The 24,130-nt window shown below is 41.4% G+C and overlaps 1 protein-coding gene across 1 annotated transcript in view; it reads right to left on the bottom strand.

Moving 5' to 3' along the window:
* dpp10 (dipeptidyl peptidase like 10) overlaps window positions 1-11,652 on the bottom strand; it is a gene marked incomplete at both ends in the record, with an annotated part of 203,278 nt that extends 191,626 nt beyond the window's left edge. Inside the window, one exon of the mRNA XM_079169617.1 lies at window positions 11,593-11,652. Coding sequence (XP_079025743.1) covers window positions 11,593-11,652 — 60 coding nt within the window. The remainder of the gene's footprint in view (window positions 1-11,592) is intronic.
* Window positions 11,653-24,130: the final 12,478 nt, after the last annotated feature.

The following is a 24,130-nucleotide window of genomic DNA, read 5'->3' as shown; positions in this document are numbered from 1 at the left end:
GCGCCACCAGTGGTTGATTTTGATGAACCAGCTCCTAAGTAGTTGATGGAAGTCCACATTTGCCAATTTTCTGAAAGTGTTAAGAATTTGGATAGAAACTTGGCTTGACACATAAAGAAGCTTGAGACGACTAAAAAAAGACGTCATCTGCCAACAGCAACACAACAACAGCGCTGTATGTTTGGTGTGTATGTTTGTACGTAGGGCAGGGAATGCAGTACCATCACTGGTCTACCCAAACTGCAGATATTAGCTTGTTACACCCATGTGACATCGCACCAGGGGCCTGTGCTCCCATATGTGCCCACTTTCAGGGAAACAGAGCCCGGTTTGTTCTTGTAAAGAGGGAGACACTTGCTGAAATGAAACGGATTGAAAAGAGAAAACGAAAAAAAGTTAGAAGTGGTCCCAGGCAATTACTGATCTACAATGTCTGCAGCAAGCTGCGGGGCAGATGTGATCAATGTGAGGGGGTTGCATCCTAAAGGGCTAACTTGACATTTAAGATTGGTCTCAGTGTTATCTTTTTTAATCACTTTGTATTGGATTTTAACCCATTTCTGTTTTTAGATAGAGGGATTGAAAAAAAGATAGAAAGAACATGTTCCACCCCACGTAGCTCAGTAAAGTACAAAGGCAAATTGAAATGTCAAAGCATGCCTTTTAGGCCCACACTAGCATTCTGAATTAAACACAAATGTCTTTTAATGCCAGGAGACAGTCATTTGAAAGCCAAGGTGGCCCCGTGGCTTCGCTGGCATGTTACCTGCAGTAACATATTCTAACACATGCTAATGCCTGTTTCTCTCCTCTGGTTCAACTCATTCTCCACTGCCTCCGTTTACAGTCCATATACATGCTAACAGTATTCTGGCTATTAGCTAATAGTGATGGAAGTCTGGATCTTGTCCCCGCATGAATACTAAGAGTGTATATATATTTTGTGTTATGATTAAAGCGGAGCTTTGCGCATACTGTACTGCAGGAGACATACAAGAGAAAGATATAGAAGGTTGGTGTACGGTGAAGTGTTTCATCTGTGTTTGAAGGCGAGAGCTTACCCGGCTATTGTGAATAGGATGTGATATTTACATAATGCCGACGCTCAAACTGAACATTTAGGGTCCTACCTCCTGTTGGAATATTAATGAGCATTCAAAGTGGAGAACTTATAAAAGGTTAAAGGGCCGCGGATGATAAACTGTGACAACTGGATAAAGGAGAGGGAGACGGAGGACACTTGCTTTAGTCTTACTCCACTTCTCTTTCTTAAAAAAAAAAAAAGGTATTTAACATTACCCCAAAAACCTTTGGGGCAAATAGGGGCATAATGGTTTATGTATTCACTGTGCCAATGTCCGCCTAAGCTTTAAACTTAAAAACATTTGGCACAGTTGAGGCAGGGAGCCGCTGGACAGACTGCTGGCAGGCTGTGGAACAGATGGGTTCCTGCTTTATAGTTGTGGTTTGGCTACAACCAGGCCACCAATATAGACATATACAGGATATTAAAGCTGGAAAGAGTGGCTAAAGCTGCTGTGGCATTGTGTTAACTGTATTATGATTCATGATATTACTGCTATAAGTCCCAAAGTGTCCCAAGGTCTGTTCACTGATGGAAAGTTTTAGTGTGTAAAGACAACACTAATGGCCACATTTAACTTGGTTGTTTCACTATGAACTCACCTACATAAGTACATAACAGTTGATTCAGCCGTAATAAAAACATTATCACAGTGCACAAGTAGTGCATCATTCAGGTATCTCCCTAAAATGACATTCCCATACAACAAAAGTGTATTGTGGGACACGAATTTTGTTGCAGATTTCGTTTGTTTTTGACGTATCACAAATACATATCTAATGATATTTTGAAAAAGTCAGTAGAAAAAGTACGTTGGTGTGGTGGACAGGAAAAACAAACAGGACTTTTACACAGGAGATCAATGTCCTTGAAAGTAAATGTTCAATCATTTTAATTAATGCATTTTTGAGTCCAATATTCACTCTTCTTCTAGCTGGTCCTGAGGAAAATATCAACACTTTTAATTGCTAAATGTTCGTTCACTAGCTAGTCGCTAACTGTGTCTGTAGCGGTAGCATACAGCGCACTTATCGTGGCTTTTTCACTAAAAACAGCTGCCTGCTGTGGCTGTAAACAAGGCTGATAAGAGCGGTAATAATGAACCAAAACAGAAAAGTTGAGAGCTTAAAACCAAAACAACGAGCTAAAAGATGCTAAAACACTCCACAGAGCTAAGATAAGCTAGCTAACATGTGACTGGACGTCCTTAGAAGGAAAGATGCCTTTCAGCACAGGAGCAACAATTGAGCCCTCCCCACCCTGTCTAAACCTGGAGTCATATCGACACCTGTGTTAATTACTGCTGGTGCAGTTTCCACTGACATTGTCTTTATGTGACATTTGACATCCACTTTTATACAAAAGGAGGTCACAGTACAGAGCTGCACTCTAAGTTTTAAAAGTGGCTGCCACGCTGGCAACCAGGCATCAGTTTTTGCTTGCCAAAACTGGTTGCAATTTTCAGTCACCTTATATTTTGAGCAATTAAGATACTATGCAGTTATAAGTCAGCTTAATAAAGAAAATAAAACATAAAAGAACAACAGCTTCATCACAGTTACTGTGTTTTATCTGATATACTTTACAGAATTTGAATCGTTATTAGTTCACGTGTCCACCCTTAGTTTCTGCTATAAAAACTACCACTACATGTACTTGTACATGTAGTGGTAGTTTGTTCATCCATCGACTACATGTACTTGTACATGTAGTTGAACAGCCGAACTTCTGATTGAAGGACGACCTGCTGAGCCTCTGAGCCACAACCTCCCCCATTGTGCTGATTCCCACCACAGACCCATTGGCCCCAAGGGGCCCATTAGATAGCTGATTCCCCTCCCCTGCATGTTTTGCGGTTTGCATTCCCTATTTTTAACATGTCAAAATGTGCTTGCCACTGATGGCAACTGAAGGCCAAGAATTGGTTGCCGATATCTCAAAATGGATGCCAATGGCAACCTGGCAACCATTACTGTGGAACCCTGCAGTAGTTATAGTTCAGCCCAAATGCACTTAGTTTTTAGTCTGCTGATGCTGATTAGAATAAAACATTCAAATTCTGTTGTCACTCATCAGGGGGTTCACTGTTTTTGTTATGGAAACCGAGGCATGGCTGGCAAGCTAATGTGTTCATAATAATGCAGGTTATTTCCATGTTCTCCCTCTAATATAATTCCATCAAAACAGTGAAATAAAGAATGGCTCTTTAAAATTAACATCTACTACAAAGACTCCTTGATATTCCTCACTATATTGACGTTTATCTTGAGAAAGGAGTATATGCATAACTGAAATAACAATTTCTAGCTTTGGAAAATAGTGATGGCAGGAATACTACCAACAGTATTTGTGGTGGCAGCGTTGCAGCAGCACATTCTCTAAAGTGTCAAATCTCACTGAAATCCTTTGTGTCAACATGAAATATGTGGAGCTGAGGCTGCAGGTTGCGCTCCTTCCTCTCTGCATGAGGCTTCACAGGGCCATGCCCTCACTTCACCAAGTTCTCCTCCAATCCAGTCTGCCAGCTGTTCCACAAAGATAACAAAACAGTAAAACATCAGTGACGTCGAGCTAAACTGACCAGGAACTGACGTGAAGTCTTCCTCAGCTGCTATGGAGCACACATTATCCGAGCTGTCCTCCTCATCTTCTACCTCCTTTGAGAAGTGTTTTCAGCCATGTTTGTCTGGTAGTTAACACAATACTTCTACTCAATATTAACTAATACACCCTTTTTCACAGCAGACAACGACGTTGTCATGAATGAATTGCCCAATGTATCCATGTACAAAAACCTTTTGCTGCATTGATTCCAGTTTGGAGAGACAGAGTACCAGCACTGGAGAAAAGCAATGTACAGCTGTGGACGGGGGCAGCAGCTAAACCTATTTTAGACACCTACAAAATAAGCTCACCTAATTGTACACTACATTTATAATATTTTCTAAGCTCCACCTTGCCGCCAGAGACAAAAACTGTTAGAACACGGGAGTTGCCTCCATCGGTTAGTTTGTTTCTGTTATTGTGTGACTTTGGTAAAAACCAAACTAACCCTTTAAAACACATAATAATACTAACCAACCTGATCGAGCAGTAGACCAGCAACTCCGGTGTTCTGTGAGGTAAAATCTCTGCTTTTTGTCAATGGAGTCTGAAGGGAGCATACTGTAGATGGCGGCTTTGGTTCCCTATTGGAAAGGTCAGTTTGACAGCAAGGTAAAGCAGATAAACTATTGTAAATATAGTAAAATCTTAATATACATTTTTTTAGGTGTCTAACATACATTTTGCTGCTGCGTCCATCCACAGCAGTACATTACTGCTCTCCAGCTGGTACTCCTGTCTGTTTCTACAAACTGGGCCCGTGCTGACCGCCGTGTACTGTAGTACTACACTGACTATAGAGAAGTACCTCAAACAACCCAACTTCAAAACACCCAAACTCCAGAAGGCATTTCTAAGCATTTGTTCTACAATCAAGAGAACCGGATAAGACAAGACATATGGCATGTCCGTATGGAAACACCATGAAAGACAAAAAATAAAGTAAACAACAACATATACAAACAACACTTGTGGGATATAAAGTCCATCTTATGGGGAGGATTTTATAAAGCATCAAACAAGAATTGAACTCTTGTTTAGATATGCCCAGATTTGTCAATTGAAACACTGAGTGCACCCTGATCGCTGAACTGTTGAACGACATTCCTCCTGTCTGTCTCGCTGATTACTGGCCTTTCATCATCTGTAGCACAGTGAGGACTCTACCACCTATCTTATTCTGCACTTCAGGATTCAGTGCATTCTACCAGCACTCATTATTCATTTCACTAGCGGACTCTGAAGCCCATTTGGTTCTGGCATAATCTCTCATGACGTTCACGTGCTGTACTTCATCAGACTTCTGACAAAATGTTTGTAACAGCGATGAATGAAGACTTTACTTTCCTCCATTGTGTTTTAATGAACTTTCTAAATTGCATCTAAATGGCGTTTTCTCCTGCGTGGCTCGCTCAGACGCCACCACCCTGTCTTTGGCAGAGTAAAAACAAGACGAGACGAACTCAGCAGCTTGTGAACAAACTCATCAATCTTCCTGATTGTGTTTTCAAAAGAGAGCAATTTTTTTTAACCATTAATCGTGAAGTGTTTTGAGCCCCATTGGTAAAATGCAGAAATGTACTATTTTCTACCTTGTGAGTGTCTGATTGCTTATTTGTCTCTCACACCAACACCAATGTGTCTTGTCTCGTCTTTATATCTTAAAAGTGGGAAGTCTAAAAGGACCCATGAGTGCAAGTCTAACATGCATGGCTTGGAAAATGACAGGTTACATCGCGTTGCATTGTTCTTTACAGGGGACAAATAAACCTTCTCCAGAGGAAGCGCGCTCATGCAAATGAGTGGCAGACATGTCTCAAGAAAGCACAAAACAAATTAGCGACGCAAATATCACATATTCCTTGGCGAGGCCCGGGAACGAGCGATGTACTCAGATGGGAGGATACATTAAGATCAGCTGGCATAGCCGTATAATTTATAGACTCAGCAACCGGAGAGCCAATGCAATCATTCTTATGAGGCTGATTCCCCCAATCTATCACTCGCAGAGCCAACCCGTCCCGAGCAGTTTTTAAAGACTGTTTATGTGATAGATCTTGGGAACAGGGGAACGCCTCGCAGGTTCAATAACCTGCCGGGGCTGAGTTGTCCAGCATCCAGGACGCTGAGTTACGGGGATGAGAGCTATCGCTGCTGCGTGCTGGCAGAGTGATTGCAAACAATCCTGGTCTCCCTGCCAGCGATAGGAAGAAAAAAAACCTCAGAGGGTTTTTAAAAAAAACTCTGAGCAAGCTGTTGTGTACGACCATATAATGTGAAATATAAATGAATGTCGAGATGTTTTGGAATTCAATATTTGTCTTTATCCAGACAAGATATTCTGTCGCTGTTTGTCTTCATGAATATTCTTCATCTTTTAGTATTTTGCTGTCTTCTGTCACACACACTCATCACGCAATACAGAGCAACTAGCAGTAATCTAGCCAACGTCGCTGGAACTGTTGAGTACGTGGCATTTCTACTGGGATTTGGCATTTCCAGATTGAAGACGAACACTTTTAAAGCTGGACAAGTGGCCCATTAAACCGTTTAGCAACCTCACTGATGCTTCAGAGGCAGACGACAGTAGAAATTTAAATCCAAGACTTGTTTTGGGTTTTCGCACCCCCCCCCAGCTCAGGACAGTTTGATTGTAGATCTGCGTTGTCCTCATTACTTGTCTTTGAAAATCTGAGTGTACTCCATCTGAAGTATTCTCGCTTTGAGCTGGATCAAAGCACGTCAGTGTTCCAACTCCGAATATATCTCCAGCGACCAATAAAATAAATAAAGCTCTATTTTGAGAACAGGCGGTTTTCATGGACTGACTACATGACAGACAAGCCCATGCAATGCAGAGTAAGTCATTTGTAGTCATTTATAGTTGTAGATTTTTCAGATAAGAGTCACCATTTACTCAACCTACAAATATTGATAAACGGGGATTTAATATGCTCTCACAAAAGTTATCAAACTGGATTTGCTCTTCAAAATGATGCTTAGCCAAGAAAAGGCGTAGAGCTAAATGGCATGATGTGAAACTAATCCCCACTGATGAGGTCCTCGTCTTTGAAGTATGAAACACATGTATGTAGGAAATTCGGAATGATGAATAATGATTTATCATAGCTTCCCATCTTTCACCTCATTCATTTAGGTTGATTACTAATTTCACAGATTACACAGCGATCTGTAACATATCTCTCAAATTAGAGAGCTCATTTTCATACTTATTTTAAGTAGGCTACATTAAAAGCCTCTTTAATGTACGTACTTGAATGTGATTCTTTATTTTTAAGCCGTATTTAAAGGTGCTAAATTCGAAATTGAGAACATATCTTTCGCCTCCACGGCTCTCACCAGCTAGAAATGCTAACAGCGTTAACAGTGCAACCAACAGTCACAGTGCTGACAGAGCTGGCAGCGGTTACCCGAGTCCTCAGCTGTAACCTGAATATCGAGTAGAGAACCTTTAAAGACTGCTGATTGATATAAACTAAATCACTGATCACTTCTCAGAAGTTTGATAATTATAATAACGATGACGCAGGTACATGAATGAATCATGAATGAAGGATAATAACAATGTTATAAATGGTCACTGGCGTGTGTAACGACCTGTGTTCTGGCCTTGTCGGAGAGCCTCGTTGGTGTCACTAGACAATCAATGTAATCGTTCCCTTTTTGTCATTTTATTCATTGAAAGGTATAAAAACTGGTGGAGCAGGAAGTATTGATGTGCAAACAGCTGATTAAGGGTCTGTCTGATTCCATTCATGGCTGTCTTTAGAAGTGGACATGCGGATCCAATGGCTGTCCAACATCCCTCCCTCCTTCACTACTTCCAGTGTAACTGACACGCAATACTGAGAAGTAAAATGAATCATGAATCGAATACACAGAATTATGAAATCATTGTAACTTTGCAGGAGGAGATATGTTGTGTGTCAACATCCATAAACATACATTTATGTATGAGAGTATAAATAGTAAATATTATGAATAAGTATTATAAATTGTAAGTATGAATTAATCTGCATGTTCCAGGGGAATCCCTACATCAGTTAAGGTTGTCCAAATCCATAATTCTTCAAGTCTGCACAAGAGGAATTTTGAACATCTGACATGCTAACCCGATACAAGGCTGAGTGCCACTTGAGATCCTCCGGTCACGGTCTAGAACTATAGTTCCTAAATCGAGGCTAGAGGGGACCAGGCCAGAGCGGGACAGGGCGCCCTCGACTCCGAAACAATCTACCAGAAGAGATCAGGCAGGCCAGCTCGGATTCTTCCTTTAAAAAAGACCATTATTTCAGATATGCATTCTCTTGAACTGTTTTTTTTTTGTTTTTATTCTATGTATCAGTGCAATTATGTTTTACCCACATTCCTAACTGTATAATTTCTAATCTTATTGAATATTTTCTGCTTTCATATCTTTGTAAAACACTTTTTTGTGCTCTATAAATTAAGTTATTATCATTATCAATACACAGCGACCTAACTGTCTGCAATCTAGTTGCATTGTGGGACAGGGCTGTAACTCTGTACGCACAGAAATATGCAGACACAGTTTGTTAGACACAGAGTTGTATGTTTATCGCTCCCGGTGCAGAAACTGTACTTTTTTCCCCTGCTGGGGGAGAGATTTTATCAAGCATAACATCTGGCTTCATGACAGACACTGTTGTGCCCGCTGCTTAAAGACTTCATGTCACCGTCACTTTCAGCCGCAGGCTTTTTGTCACTCAAGAACCTTAAAAGCGATGATGTGACTATAAATGTCTTGAAGGTAGTGGGTGTCAGACACAGCCGCACGCTCAGATGTACTTTCTCTTGTCATCTTGAAACAGGATCCTAAAATTGGTATTTCAAAAAATAAAATAAAAAAGGAGGTTCAGTCCTTTGCACTTACATGAATCACACATAAATCACACTTCAGAAAAACTTCCTGTTGAGATCTGTGCTGTGTACGATTGGTGTAAAGCCACGATGTTACAGCACAGCGTGAGAACTAGTGCACCTTCTCTGACACAAACCGCCGAATAGAAATGTCACAGGAACCGACACTTCGCTACCAAGTTGATTCGATCTGATGGCACTCGTTATGTCACGGCGTCCTGGGGACGATAGGAAATGTGTTAGGAACGCGATGTTGTAAAAAGCAGTTTTTGGCAAGAAACTTGAATAAATATTGAAGGTGTTTGAAGGAGATGTTTTCACAGCAATATAACATCCTGAAAACTACCAGTAAGCAAAAAGGTAAGAAAGCTGTTTATGTTGAAGTACATGGGATTTATTATTTAACGTTTTTTACCCTGGTTTGGACCGGGTATCAAGGATCTTGAAATTTCTCTGATATAGGTACCAACGACTACATTTCTAGTATAAAGACATCCATAACACTGCCACAGCTTCTTCCAGTCCATAGCTGTGATCTGCATGTGGGTGGACCTGACACGTCCAAGGACCGACGGCGACATGAACTCCGGGCTGCGTCCACGCAGGCCCACAGAAAATCTGCTAATTGGATTTCTTATCTTGGCTCGTGACACAAGGACACAGCTGATATGAAGAGGGGGGGGGGGCATTTAAGAGGATAACAGTGAGCCGTTTAAGACCTCAGCGCCAGACGATGGGGGGGTCAGACATGGAGAGATTAGAGCTTTTTTTGACACAGAGGAGTTTTGAAGTACTTAATCCTGACTATGATCCCTGCTTGATTCACTGATTTTCCACACAGGTTCGCTGTGAGCTGAAGGCAAAGTGCACCGGGCCGAGCTGCAACAGACGCCACGGTGTCAGCTCGCCGTTGTTGTGAATTTGGGGAGTTCTTACACAATGTCGATTTCAAATGCAGCGAGCTGCTGGTTTGTTTTTCTTTAAAAGTGCAAAGACAGGCTGTGAAAGAGAAAGGGGCAGCACACATGGATCCAGAAAATGTCTTTTTGCACAAAGTAACTCTCAAGGCAGAAGAATATGAGGCTGAATATTCTCAAGGAATGTAATTCAAGCTCTGTTTATTATCACTGTAAGACAAATTTGTCCCCGTAACCCGGCTCCGGTTGAATATTGTTTTTCAGTGCTCAGAAACTGCAAATGTATCTTTAAGAATGTTTTTGTGCAGAATGCCTTGTTCTTGGATTTGTCCATGTGTCAATATTTCTCCTGGGATAAACCGCTTTGGCTCCTTATTCTCTGTCATTTGAAAAAAAAAACGTCATTACAGACAAGCCTTGTTTTCCACAACACAATTCGGTACCAACAGCACATGTAAGGTTCTGTCTTTACTGTTTGATCTAACAAGCAGGACTGTCAACCAGTAGACCGGGGTTCGAAATGGTAGTGGATTTGTTGCCTGAACCTTTTATAACAGTTCGAGGTTTTCTTGCCTTATTTTAAGCCCAACCATGATGTTTTTCCTTAACTTGACAAAGTGGTTTTGCTGCCTGAGTCTTTCTGAGTTTTATTTTAACGTCGGGTAAAAAAGTCATGCAGAGGAACATGAAAATAAAACAAGCAATTTTTGTCCCTGAACACAAAACCAATAGATTGTATTATTACACAAACCAGAATATGAATCTAAAAGGGCAATAAATAATGAATCAAAAAGAGAATGAAGATTTTAACATGGAGAAAAGGTGTGATTTCTGAAACACTATGCATCCCCCAATAGCGCCCTACATCCAAAACCCGAGCAGGGTGACAGCTGCGGCCTCATTTTCTGAGCCCCCTGCTTTGTGGCTTTGTCCCATTGTTGGTCCTGATGGTGAACATCAGCCCGACAAAGACAGGTGACGGATGAAGAGTTGGCTTCAGCACAGGGGGTCACGGAGGACCACCCAGCATCATGAGCGCAGGAGGCTGTGCAGCAGCAAGTGATGGCTGCTGATGATGTCTCACAGCTCAGCACAGAGAACACCACATGCGCCCTGCTCACTCACGTTTTGACTGCCCAGAATAGGGAAAGAGCACCAAAAAAAATCAATCAATCAAAATAAATAAATAAGGCATCACGGATTCTATTAAACAATTGAACATTTACATCTTTCATCCTTAGTTGAACATTCTAAACATTCAGCCTAGTGTTCCAAAATTGCTGAGTCTGATTGTTCAGTCACGGGCACGCCGCATCCGAAGCCCCCGACACAAATGTCACACTCCTTCAGCCCGAGCTTTGGGTGCACGGGATGAAGTGTAGACAATGCGGATGCTGCGTCGATCGTGACTCGGAACAAAAAGAAAAAAAACGAAGGCGCTAATTGTTGCGTTACCTGTCCTCTCATTGTTATCTCACATCTGTAAATAAAAATAAAAATAAAACACGCACCTCCTTGCAGCCACTTTAACAAGATGTGTTCATTTCTAAAAGCAGGTCGGAAATCACAGGGTGATCTCCCGAGACTACGCACGGCAAAGTTGAGCAACTGATGCGCCATCGAAGCACAATTGTCTCCAGAGTGTCCTCGTCTTAACCGAAGCCAGAGAGCGGCCAGTGCAGAGAAGAGCCTCTTTAATTTCTTCTCAGCCCCTACAGATAATATAATAATAAGGAGCGCGACGTGATGTGAATGAAATCCCGCCACTGCGCCAAGTGTGTGGCTCCTCATCCAACTCGTTCAATCTAGACGCCAGGAACTGAGCCCGCTCATCCAAACACGGCCAGAGGACGCAGGTTACAAAATAAATAAATAAAGGGTTTGAAATGGAAACCTCGTAGGGGTTTATAATGGGGGACGCTGACACGCATATCCCCCAAACCATCTCCAAAGTGTTGTGCTTCAATGCGCATTACCCGCTCACCAGACCCGCACAAGTTTAGAGCAGAGCCGCTGCTGATGCGGAGTCACATGGAAACACAGATAAGTTCCCTCCAGCGCGGAATAAACATTCGTACAGCTTACCTTGATGGTCTTCGTGGACTGGCATTTGACCTGATGCGATACGGTGGCGGTTTGGTTCATCTTGGGACACAGACAGTCCTCCTTATCCAAGTGAGACAAACCAGCCGGAGAGAGAGACGCCAAGAGAGCCCCCTCTACAACTCTGCAGCGAGGGATGGAGGATCGGTGCTCTCGCTCTTTGCTCGGTGCGCGTCTGAAGAAGCCTGCGACCGACAGCTGGCGTATGTGTGCCTCGCGCAGCGCAGCGCGGTTGGTGTGTGTGTACACTAAATGACCGGTGATGATTGGTAACCAGGGACGACCGCAGACATTTCCGAACGAGTTGGCCACGTGATAGTGAAATTCCCTGCTATGATATTGTCCCAAACAAACACATAATGCAACAAATGAGCACTGACTGACACCTCATTTTTTCTTTCTTTTTTTTAGAAAAACACACCAGGGATGCAGCTTTACTGTGTAAACACAGACACACACACACAAAATGTCATTATGTATGTTGTCTCATTATATCTGATAAGCAACATTGCACAAACAATTCAATGTAGTCTATGGACCCAAACAAAAATATAACACCTTGAAATATTGATGCAGGACTGGATTAATTTTGCAAGGAGGCCCCAGGGCAAATAAACAGTACGGGTTACTTTTGACCCTCAGGCGTTTACATTTTCTGCCTGTGGCCTTTAAACAATTGACCGAATGTCTACTTGCTCGTAGCGACCAACGCGTTCTCACTGCCAAGTCGTCAAATAGTGAAAAACTTGTTGCATCATTCCCAAGAAGACTCATGGCTGTACTAGCTCAGCTCAAAAGGGTGCTTCTATTCAATACTGAGCAAAGGGTCTGAATACTTATGACCATGTGATATTTCAGTTTTTCTTTTTTAATATATTTGCACAAATTTCTACATTTCTGTTTTTTTCTGTCAAGATGGGGTGCTGAGTGTACATTAATGAGAAATAAAATGAACTTTTTTGATTTTAGAAAATGGCTGCAATGAAACAAAGAGTGAACATTTTAAAGGGGTCTGAATACTTTCCGTTCCCACTGTACATTCCTTTATTACCATTTGCATACTGGTTTTTGAAAAGGGATTATTAGTCACTGATCATCTGCCTCAAGTTTCTCGTCCATTTAAAAAAAGATTACATTTGAACACATCATAAAGTTATAATTTACCTTCCTCCACTACTCATGCTAACTAAATTGCGCTTAAACAAATCATAATGTAACTGAATGCAAGTTGTTGCTGCCCACCGGGTGCTAACAGCTAACGTTTAGCTCTCCTCCTGTTGATCTCAACACAGATTTGCTGTTCACCATGTAGCTCCTGCCCCCAGGATGATGGGACGCCGTTAGTCTCGAGCCCTGATCCCTGGTACGGTAGGTGAAACAAATAAATATGCCAGACTGATATGGTGATCACATTTCAGAATTCCACTGCCACTGAGTGCTAAAAAATAATCAATAACTACTGCTTTTAATTTTATTAATATATTCCAAATTCACAAATTGGCTTTGATTTCCCATTATGCACAACACACACAACAGTTAGCAGCTTTATTATTATATTCTGCCCAGTCATATAAACCAGCTCGTTCTCCTACTACATGACCAAGTTTGCCGTGCTATTCATTTGAGTAAACACAAATGTAGTCAGGTACAGTATATACACCATGTGAGCGTACTATCAGGGGGAAAAATGAAGGTAATAAAATCAGATTAGATGACTATATTGGGATGTCTAACTACAATCTATGCAGTTTAATCTCTTTAATTCAGTGACAGCAGCAAACATACCTGTGTGTTTATGGAGCACTTTCCCCTGTGAATCATAGGAGAGCGTTATTTTAATTTGTAGCTTGCTTCCTGCATGTTTGAATCTGTTGCACCAGAACCTACTATTCTTTGGTGTAGGATTAAGTACTGTAGATTAAGAATTTCTGTCACAACAGCAGTCAAGTACAAGGTCACGTACATTTGTGAATTTGAAGTGATTCCACAAGTGCAATAACACACACAGAGTATGAATAATGAGGCACTTGAGAGGGCTAGAATGTTATAGTGGTGCTTGAAAATGGACAGTAATTACAAGCCTTGGGTGCAATGTTAGATCTGCTTGTAAATTTTGCTTTCTACATTTCTACATGTTGTGTTGCCAGGTAATGGAAACAAATGGATATTATCTTGACAATGTGCTCAGTTCATATTCATAATCATCACGGCAGACATGACAGAAGCCCGTCGCACACCGGATGTTGACCAGAGGGCCCACAGTAATTAGGCAGCACATGATGAGGGACCATGCTCACCGGTTCCAGTGTGAATTATTCACGCTCCATTTTCATCAATGAGGCTACTAAATAAGCCTGTCTCCACTCTACACAACACAAATCTATCCAGACAGACAATGTTTAAGGGGATAAAGTTACACAATACATAAACTAATCAGACACCAAATGTGATGCTAACGCTAATGTTAGCTGTTGTGGCTAGTCCTGTTCTGTGACCAACATATAGCCTAATGTTAGCAATTGCATATCAAGTACATCACCATCTTCATCGTATCTCAGCTGCTGGTCGATCTCAAGCCAAATATTGTCCTGTATTCGGTTGTTGAGGTAGTCGTCGTGATGCTTGTTGTTCATTGTTGGGTGTTACTAACACCCAATAAAGAACAGTCCCCTAACACTGTTTTAGGGGACTGTTCATTGTTTCGAAGGCCCATTGTTCTGACAGTGATCTGTTTAATGGCATCAGTTTGAACAAAGGATTTCATATATCAAACATATATTTCCACATGTGGAAATGCACTGAAATCAGGATCCGTCTGAATATTTATTTTTCCCGTACAAATGTTCTGCAGGAGTGTTAAAGCATTCATAAAACCCCCAAAAAAACAGTTCTTTATAAATAAAAAAAGCGACAATCTCCTGCGCAAAAACTGCAGTTCCTCAAACAGCCACTTGAGGCTGCCTCCAAGAGCAAGTCAATGTCCATGGACCCAACTTTACAGCAGCATGTATACAGCCTGGTACAAGAACATTTTGGTCTCTATAACTATTTCCCTTGTTCATGACGACTGTAAGGAGGGGGGGAATATATCATTTAAGGTTTAAACTTCGGTAGAATTAAGGGCGCGGCTGCTCTAAGTGACAAGTGGGTGCCGTCTCAGGTCTCTAGCTGCTAGCCTGCTGCCCTGCTGGGTCATTGGAGCCCGTCTCAGCTCCACTGGCGGTACGCCTCTTTGCCAATAAGTAATGCCTTGTTAACACCAAATGCGACGCGAATTATTCGTGCGAGTAGATTACATACAAAGTCTATGCACAGACGCGATGAGACTGGAGTGGCACGTATTTGCGGTGGCGTGGCGAATTTGTGTCAATCTCACGAGTTTACATTTTTCAACTCGGGCAAAAAAAACGTGTGCCGCTGTGGCGCTATAACCTATCAGCGCTGAGATGCTCCTCCTGGCATCACTGATGTCCTGCAGTTGTTGAATCTGGAAACAAATACTGTAGTCGTCTGTAGTCGTGTTCACTCAGAGCTCTACAATACCTCATATTAGTAGAGACCGGACAAAACTATTGTATAAATGTATGTCTATAAACCATATGGTACAAATATTGAAAAAGACGCTGCCGTATTTACGCCGAGATGACGTTATTTTGAGTGTTGTTGAAGCTGCTACAATGTTAGCTTAGAATAGCACCGATCGATCCAAGCTCCATTGAGAAAACAAGTATTTTAAAAGTTATGTGCTTGTCGTCTTGCAGAGAGAACTAACAAAACATGAATTCAAACTTTTTACAAATCGGCATCATTACGTAGTTATTTCGGTATCCTTTTTGTCCATTTATCGCAATTAAATCACAGCAAAATCTTTATTTTGTAGTAAACCAGCCAAATTCAATAATCATGAATTACGCATTTATTTCGCGCTGCGATTGGTGTGAACGCACCTTTGGGCTGTGTCGTCACTGCCACGATGAAACCTATGGGTGACTTTGTGGCGACTACGTCCATATTTCATACATTCAATGATTTCAGCCGGCATTCTCCTCCTCTTCCACTCAAGGGCACCGTGGCTGCATCCTGTGCTAAGCGCTGCCCAAGATGACTGAGATTAGTTTAAAGAAAGTCAAACAAGCCAGAGCAGTTTTTCTCTTTATACCAGAATGATAAATGCGTGGAGCCAGACCTTTCTTTTGCTCTGACACAATGCTGTTGAGATAGGTCTGGCTATGCAGGACTGTAATGTTGCCAACTGTTATCTTCATTCTTTCATCTCTTTCTGCTTCCACTGACCACAAAAAGGTAAATTGCCAAATTTAAGTCAAATTAATCTTTATTAGTGTACTTATTGACAGATCTCCAATGTCCAGCAGTAAGTTATCCATTAAACATTTTTGTGTATCTCTGTATCTCAGAGCTGTGATGTAGTCTTTATGTGTATGACTTGAGAAATACTAAAAAACGTACACCTGTTTCATGAAGCCCATTAGAATCGCACACAGAGGAACGGTATAATCCAACAGCAGTCTACCCACGTCCAGCCCACCAAATTCACTATCCTCGACACTACGTGCATCAAAAATGGAATGTAAAATTGCAAAATTCCCTAATCATGGATGGTTTGGCATACAGGGACACAATCTTAATACGCTGCCGAGGGAAACTCTCCGTTACAGCGGAAAGCCGCTGATATGAGCTGATTCCACGGGCCGGGGAGAATTATGTTTGTCCGTGACACAGTGAGTAAATGTGTCTGCGGCGGCCTTCAGACGCTGATAAATTACACCGGCGCAGCCCTCTGGTGTCACAGCGTTTCAGCTCTGCCTCTTTGTATTTCATCCTTTTTTTGTTTTCCACTTTTTTGTCCCGTACGCATGTCTCCTTGGGTCCTGCTCTGCAGATAGTTATGGCTGAGCATGTTGGAAATAAAGGACAGGTGCTTAATTGAACAATTGTCAGCTCATCTGTTTCCCATCATGCTTTGTTATCTTGTTATCTGGGGGGTTCATTAGAGGGATGTTGTACACCAAACCTGCCCGTTGCATCTTGACTGGCTTTTTCGCCTTGTGCCTGAGGCTGCATATCAACGTCTCTATATGAGGAAGATAATGCTATTTGTTCGTGTTCATTTGTTGCATCACTCAGCTATATAATAATGCAGGTATCTCTGAACAAACGGATATTCAAGTCTATCTAAGCCTTTTAGCTTTGATATAAACTAAAAAAAGGATTGCTGCTAATCCTGGAAGCAGGCTACACTGCTAATTTAAGTCGACAAATTATATACAGCTAAAAGAAGTGATCGTGTACAGGCAGGTGCAAATTACTGGAGGTGGTCGCTTGTACACGTTCAGACTTTCTGGTAATTACTTCCCACGCGCAGATGTGTATTGACAGATGAATTAATAGACTGCGCAGTGAGCTCAGTGTAAATGTGTTGATTTCATGCAAAGGCTCTGTGTGTGTGTGTGTGTGTGTGTGTGTGTGTGTGTGTGTGTGTGTGTGTGTGTGTGTGTGTGTGTGTGTGTGTGTGTGTGTGTGTGTGTGTACCGGGACTGAGTCAACAACTTCAGGTTCACTACTTCATGCCTGAATAGGTGATGAGAGTGTGTGTGGATGTGTGTACAGCTGCATGCAGGAGTATAAGTGTGTGTGTATCCTGTTACCAGCCGAGACAGCAAGGCTGGTATTGTTGTCACCGTGTGTGTGTGTGTGTGTGTGTGTGTGTGTGTCGTGGCAAAATGTTGTCCTGGAGACACCTACTGTAGCAGGAACTACCTTTGAGTACTTGGCCAGGGGTTTATATATGTGTCGACAGATCTTGTCAACTCGATACCTCAACTGTGCAAGATGCAGCCGAGTTAGGAAGAGGGGAAGGCCATTGCCCCCCCCCCCACCCCCACCCACACACACACACACACACACACATTTAAGCCCCTGGCCGATCCCAATTTGGCGTCACAGCTGGTGTGGTCCTATCTCAGGGTGGTCCATAGTACTTCATTGTTTGTGCATGTCTGACTTTGTGTCTGTCTTTGTATCTGCATATAGAACCTTTCGAAGTGATTGCCATCAAAGACTAATGCTTTTATTTTAACTCCAGGATTTTAAGTGCTTTTCAAAGGTTTCGATACATTTTCAGCGCTCGATGAAGCCGTGTGGGAACACATTAAATATCCTGAACGATGCGCTGCAGTCAGGCTGAAAACAAGAGTTTTATTTCTTAGTGCCTTTAAAAAGTTTTGCCCAATAACAACTACATTCAGATATTAACACATGCATAATTTAAGATGCAGAGTGTTTTGCATCCAACTCGATGTGCAGAATTGTGTACATTTCAACAATATAAAGCTCCCGTTGTTGTTAGTTGTGCATGAAAGTGCGTAAAATCAAACATGCAACACTGAGATACATTGTTATCACTCGTCAATAACTAATATTGCCTCCCTCAGAGGGCCATAAGCGGAGCGCTACAGGTGATGCGCTTCACTGAGCATGCATGCTTGGTATAATAGGTTCTTTCAATGACCTGCAGGTTTTGTTCCATCACCACAAAGCACCATTGTATGCATAGTACTCGACGCACAGTGGCTGGTGGAGGGGTCTAATGGATTCTTAGTACCTGCAGGCAAAAACTGGATTCAACCAACTAAATGAATGGCTGCCATCTCTTCACGCTGACAGAGCTGAGCATCACAGCAATTCCTGAGAGCTTCTCAATAAATTAATAAGAAACATGCAAAAGCTTCGGCTAATGGACCTATAGAACTTTTAGAACGCAAAGTTTCCTGTATTTTTCAGCTAAGATAGTTCTCTTTCTAGCCTTTGAAGTCCTTCAAGCTACTGACATCAGAAATACCCACTGATTCCATTAAACTACACTACTTTGGAGCCGATGTTCAGCTTTTATTCCAGCGTGCATTGAAAGTGAATTGTATTCATCTCAAATGAAGGAAAAAAAATTGCATTACATTTTGAGAACATTTTAATTCATTAAATGATAATACTTTTATTATGACTTTCATAATTTGGCAAGTGATTTCTTAGATCTCTAACACAAATAAAGAAAAACTCAATCTTCCTAGCTCCTGGAAACAGAAACGTTTCCCTGAAGAACTTGCTTTTGTCCCATTCTTTTCATTCTCCGGCTTTTTATATCTTAGCTTTTTGTATCTTTCTATTTGAAAATATCCAGTAGGAATTTCTGTTTGCATGGCTATGAATGTATGTAGCATAAAGACTCATAGTATCCCTCAATACATAACGGCCTATGGGTAAGTATATGTATTCTTCTTTTTGTCAGATGTTGATCTTTGCGAGGACGCTTGTCTGTCCTGACATGAGCACTCTTGCAGTGCAGATATGGGTCCTTTAACATGTAAATAAAAATGGTAAAATGGTCATATTTCAGCGAATGAAGTCATACGCATTGTGCATCCGCATTCAAGTTCAGCAAAAAATAAAGCAATAAAGCAAAATGCAGTTTGTGGATGGGGATGAAGTGTGTGATAAAGGAGAAGGATGAAAAATGCTATTTATGAACACAGGGGGCAATCAATGTGTTTAATCATTAGCTTTAGTGGGAAATTGGACTTATCCAAACATGCCCAAAGGATTTGATTGAACAGACTAATTGTCTTTTTAGAGGAGCGAGTGAACTACACGTTCATTGCATTACACACACAACACGGGGGGATTTGATTTGCTTCAGTGGGATGACACCGGTTCTGAGGCCTTGGAGAAACATTCTCTTTGAAGCTGCGCTCTTGCAGAGGACGGGACGGAATCAATTCCGTTCAATTTGCTTTGAAGGGGAAATTGCTTCCTCATCTCGCGAAGTCCATTGCAGTTCAACGGGACACAAAGACTTGTCCCTATTTACTCTTTGTTGTGAAACCAAAGGCCGGCAATTTGCATTTTTTAAGCCGGCTCTGTGTCTGATTACCTGGCTTTTTGTGTGCATGCAGAGACTAAATGAATGAAAAAAGTTCACAGAAACCCTTTTCATCTAACTTCACACTGTGAGTACGCATTGATGAGAGCCCCTGACCATGTGCAGGTTGTGTATTTCCTGCATGTCCTAGGATACATTGTCATGGTGGCATTTCCGTTGTCCTCGGAGCCTCCGTGACCCTGACAACCTCAATGAGGATGGCGCCCGGTGCAGGCGGTTGTCCACACCCTGATACCTGGTCATTGTTTCTGAGGTTTGCTCACCTTGCCTGTGCGACAGATTCCAAATGAGGTTTTGGTCTTCTCATCCTTTTATCGCCGGCACTCAGTTGGGTTGCCTGCATATAATGCGCGGTGGGGAAACTGGATGACCTGTCCAAATCTGCATGGCAACCGTACAAATGTCTCGGACAACGATCAGTGCTTGGTGTGGGATGGCTTTAAAACCAACTGGTAACCATTTCAGTGAATTTCCATCACTCACTGGAACTACAAATGAATTCCACTTCATACAGATGATGTATCCTCACTGCTTTCTGACAGCATCACTTCTGTTAGGTCAGCTCTCCAAGGTGCTGGATGGCTCCCTAGATAGTTCTCCCATAACGCACAGTCGTGACAAATAGCCTGCAGGCCCGGCACCGAGATGAATATACCGTAGCGTCAGAAAGGCTTAATAACAACAACATAAGGCTGCACTCACTAAACTCATTCAAAATCAGATGGGGGGGGGGGGGAGGGACCTTATGGAATGGCAAGCCTTCATTCAGAAGTGGTTTCTCGTTGAAGTAGGCTAATTTATCAAAATTATACTATGCATCATTTTCCCAAAAAACGAAACAATGTGTGGCGTTGTTTTTATCTGTAGCCCCAAAACAATAACAGCGCTCAGGTGAGGTCGCTACTATGTAAAATGGTAGCAGTTCCATCTCTCTTCTCTGTTCTGTGTTTGTATCGTGGATGTATAAAGAGCTGCAGGTCTGTGTGTCTGTTTGATCCAGAGCGGGGGTGAGACATACTCACAATGCAGAGGTGTGGGCATCTTGATTTGTGCTTTAAAACGTCTGGGGCCCAATCCCAATCTCCACACTCACGGACTTTGAGGCATGCTCCTGTAAAGTCCGTGAGGGTTTAGTTCTGTCCCATTGTCAAATGGTCGAGTGTTTGAGGGCTCTCTCACAGACATTTTGAGCCCTTTATGAACACCTTCTGTAAATCCATATTTCTGCAGACTTTGCCGAAGGGAATTACCCACAATTCATAGCAATGTGACCTTAAACAGGGTTAGCAGTGGAAGCATGGAGACGTAAACAAGGTAAACAAAGCGGACGGCTCACGTGTGTTCAGCCTGGAGAATTACATTTACTCAGAACCATGAAGGGTTAAAGATGGAACATAGAAACACATGAAATCAGAGATTATAATAAACAGATTTATTCATCAAACATTTCATTTAGTTATTGAAGCTGTTTTGACAAAAACGAGTAAATAGATTATTTGAAGTTACCTCTCATCTCCTGGAAGACGTTCAAATCAGGGAGTCAAAAGTTTAACATAAATACCCACTATTATACATCATTTTTGACATTGTCGTGGTAACTCTGGCGCATTTAAAGAAATGTTTTTGTTAATGTGCACTGTCCCTTATCAAATAAACCAATAAATAAAAGTAACGTGATATGTTGCAGCAAAGTGCTGTCCCATTCGTATTTACATCATTTGAAGCCCTTAGTCTTTCACACTCAACCATTTAGGTGACGTCAGTAAGCCCCTGAGGGTTCAGGGTTTCAGGCCTTAGGGGGGACATTGGGATTGGGCCATTGACTTCCAGGGAACCACTAGTGCAAAAATGCTGACTCATGTCCTGTTTTTAGAACTCATTCCTGCAGCACTTTACTAGGAATAATTTTATATAATAATTAAAAAAAAATTTATATTGTATTCTTTTTTTTCTTTTATCAAATATTGAAGACTTTGGGGTTCTATAAGTTAAGGCCCTGTTGTGTGCTAATGCACCAGATTCTACTAGCTTTCATTATGATTTAGTCACAGTGTCATGAGTGTTTTAATCACACCAATAGCTTTCAAGTGACTCTCACCCACACAAGATTATTAATAGAGCTCATGCAGAGAACTGAATTACTATTATCATGCTATATTACCATCATTCTTCAGACTTGATGGCTTTCACTGCTACAGGTGATGATTAGTCCATAATAAGCGAATGACAGATATGGGCTTCAATTCTTGACAGTAAAACCTGGGTCTGTCTCCAAAAATATTTATAAGCCAACATAACACAACCCTTTATCTAATTACTAACTGAACTAATTCACCAACCCTTCAGCTCTGATGGATCGTTTCATTAACATTTTGCATTTAAGGCATGTAGACTGAAAATCCAATGCAACTTCCAACAGTTGAAACAGTTGAAATTACAAAGACCAGAGGCACAGTGCTCTGCTGTCAGCAAGTATTGTGTCAAATTATATTTAAATATATATATAAAAATATATACAAATTAGTGCTGGGCAACGCTTAACAATTTTAATCGCGATTAATCGCATGATTTTTATTATTACTTTGATTATGCGCAAAGTTCAATAATAAATTCAAAAGTAGTGTATTGCGCACTTTTATTTTAAAAGTACTGCTATATGAACAAAAGTGCAATAACATTTGGTTTGCAAACACTTTAAACAAATAAGGTTCTTTTTAACAGCAGTATTCCCTTTACACAGTAGCAGTTAAAATACAGTTATGATTCTGATAATCATGTGTGTAATAGATGCAATTTGAAATATACTTCTTCAAAACTGCAAACCTATCTACGTCATGTTTTTATTTTTGTTAAATTCTCAGTAGCAATAACTAAATGATATGCTTATTATACATATTCCAAACAAAACACTTTAAAAACTCTAAAATAATAATTTAAATCATTTTTTTTGGTATTTTAGTCAGACACATAATGCAATGCTGATTACCATAATATGTCTGGTATTTGTTATAAATGTACGTTGGTACATAGAGGGTGATAAGAAGCTGTACTGGAGGGACTTAGGACCCAGGGGAATGTAGGTGAAGGAAACAGGAAGAGACGCCACACAAACAGCTGTTCACCACTTGCTGCTGGCTGGTCGGCTGCCCATTTCTTGTGTTAAAAATGTCCACTTATTAATTAAAAAAACAGCGTTAACACGCAATAAAATAATTGTCGCCGTTAATTAATTAATGTGTTAACGCGATAATAACGCGTTAACTTGCCCAGCACTAATACAAATATAACTAATTGTAATAATAATTTTTAATGCACTTTATCATCATTACTGTTTACAATTTTATTTGTCACACTGAAGCCCACTGAGGCAAATTTGTGATTTGTGATTTAGGCGATACAAAAATAAATTGAATTGAAGGCAAACAAGCCTTCATCAAAGCATTGTTTGCCAAAATGTGCCAATGTTAGAAATACAATGTTAAAGGTTCTCTATAATCTATTTACAGCAGCAAACAACTATTTTCTATGTAAAGATATGGTGGAGTAATGTCTACCTGAGGAGGCTACAGAATGAAGCCACTCTCCCTCTGTGTCTGTTGTAATTTGGGGTTTTCCATTCTTTGTTGACTTAGCCTGGCTTGCCGCATGTGCCTTTTAGTGCATGTGAGTGTCCTTAGCTCCTAGTTGCTGCTCTGCGTAGTGCCCACCCTCCATTTCCACCTCAGGTAAACACTGTTGCTGTCGTTTGCACTGTTAGCACCGTTAGCTTCTAGCTGCCAGCTCGGCCGTCACCATGTTGAGAGCCATTGACCGGCAAAAGAAATGCTCTGACTTTTGAATGTAGCATCTACAAGGACATTTGGCAGCTGAGGCCAGAGTATAGAACTTTTGCAGAACAAACCCCTCCCTGGAATTGCAATTGCTCAACAGTAGCTTAGTAACTGTGTCTAGTCAAACAACAGGCCTGTCAAGCTTTTCATTTTACTTTTGAGGTGTAGCAACAATAACTAAGCAAACAAAAAAAGCACATTTATCACGTGTGATTGCTGTTTGTAGTTTTTTGGAGATCCGGACACAACCTTTTGTATCACCCCACAACACCGCATCTCTCCATACCGTCTGGGCCCTTCGCAGCTCGCTTGTAGCCATGACATTTTTGACAGATAAATTGCCTTTTCAGCTCATCCAGCAGGTCATCAACACTGTGACTCAAACAAGACAGTAAACGAGTACATGGAGACCAACTCCCCATTCTCCTAATTACAATAATACCCCACAGTGCTGTCATTTCACAAAGCCCATCATTTGCTGCAACGGTCTGACAGTCTCTCCAAAATAAGATATTTGCAGTTGATGATGAATCCATGTGGTGTAGGGCCTATGAGGGTTGATGGGAGAGATGAGCAATCAGGTTTGGCAATTAGACCAAGAGCCAACAGGACTCTCTTGACATTAACACAATCAGAGAAACATCATTACACATAATTAGTACGAGTGGATATGAAATAATAAAGGGAAGTGAAATGATTTTGATGAGATGCACAACTGCTGTAGGTCATGCAGACT

This window comes from Pholis gunnellus (genome assembly GCF_910591455.1).
Source record: "Pholis gunnellus genome assembly, chromosome: 12".
In the NCBI taxonomy this organism is placed as follows: domain Eukaryota; kingdom Metazoa; phylum Chordata; class Actinopteri; order Perciformes; family Pholidae; genus Pholis; species Pholis gunnellus.
The sequence above is the reverse complement of the archived record's forward strand: the minus strand, read 5'-3'. Positions and strand labels throughout refer to the sequence as shown.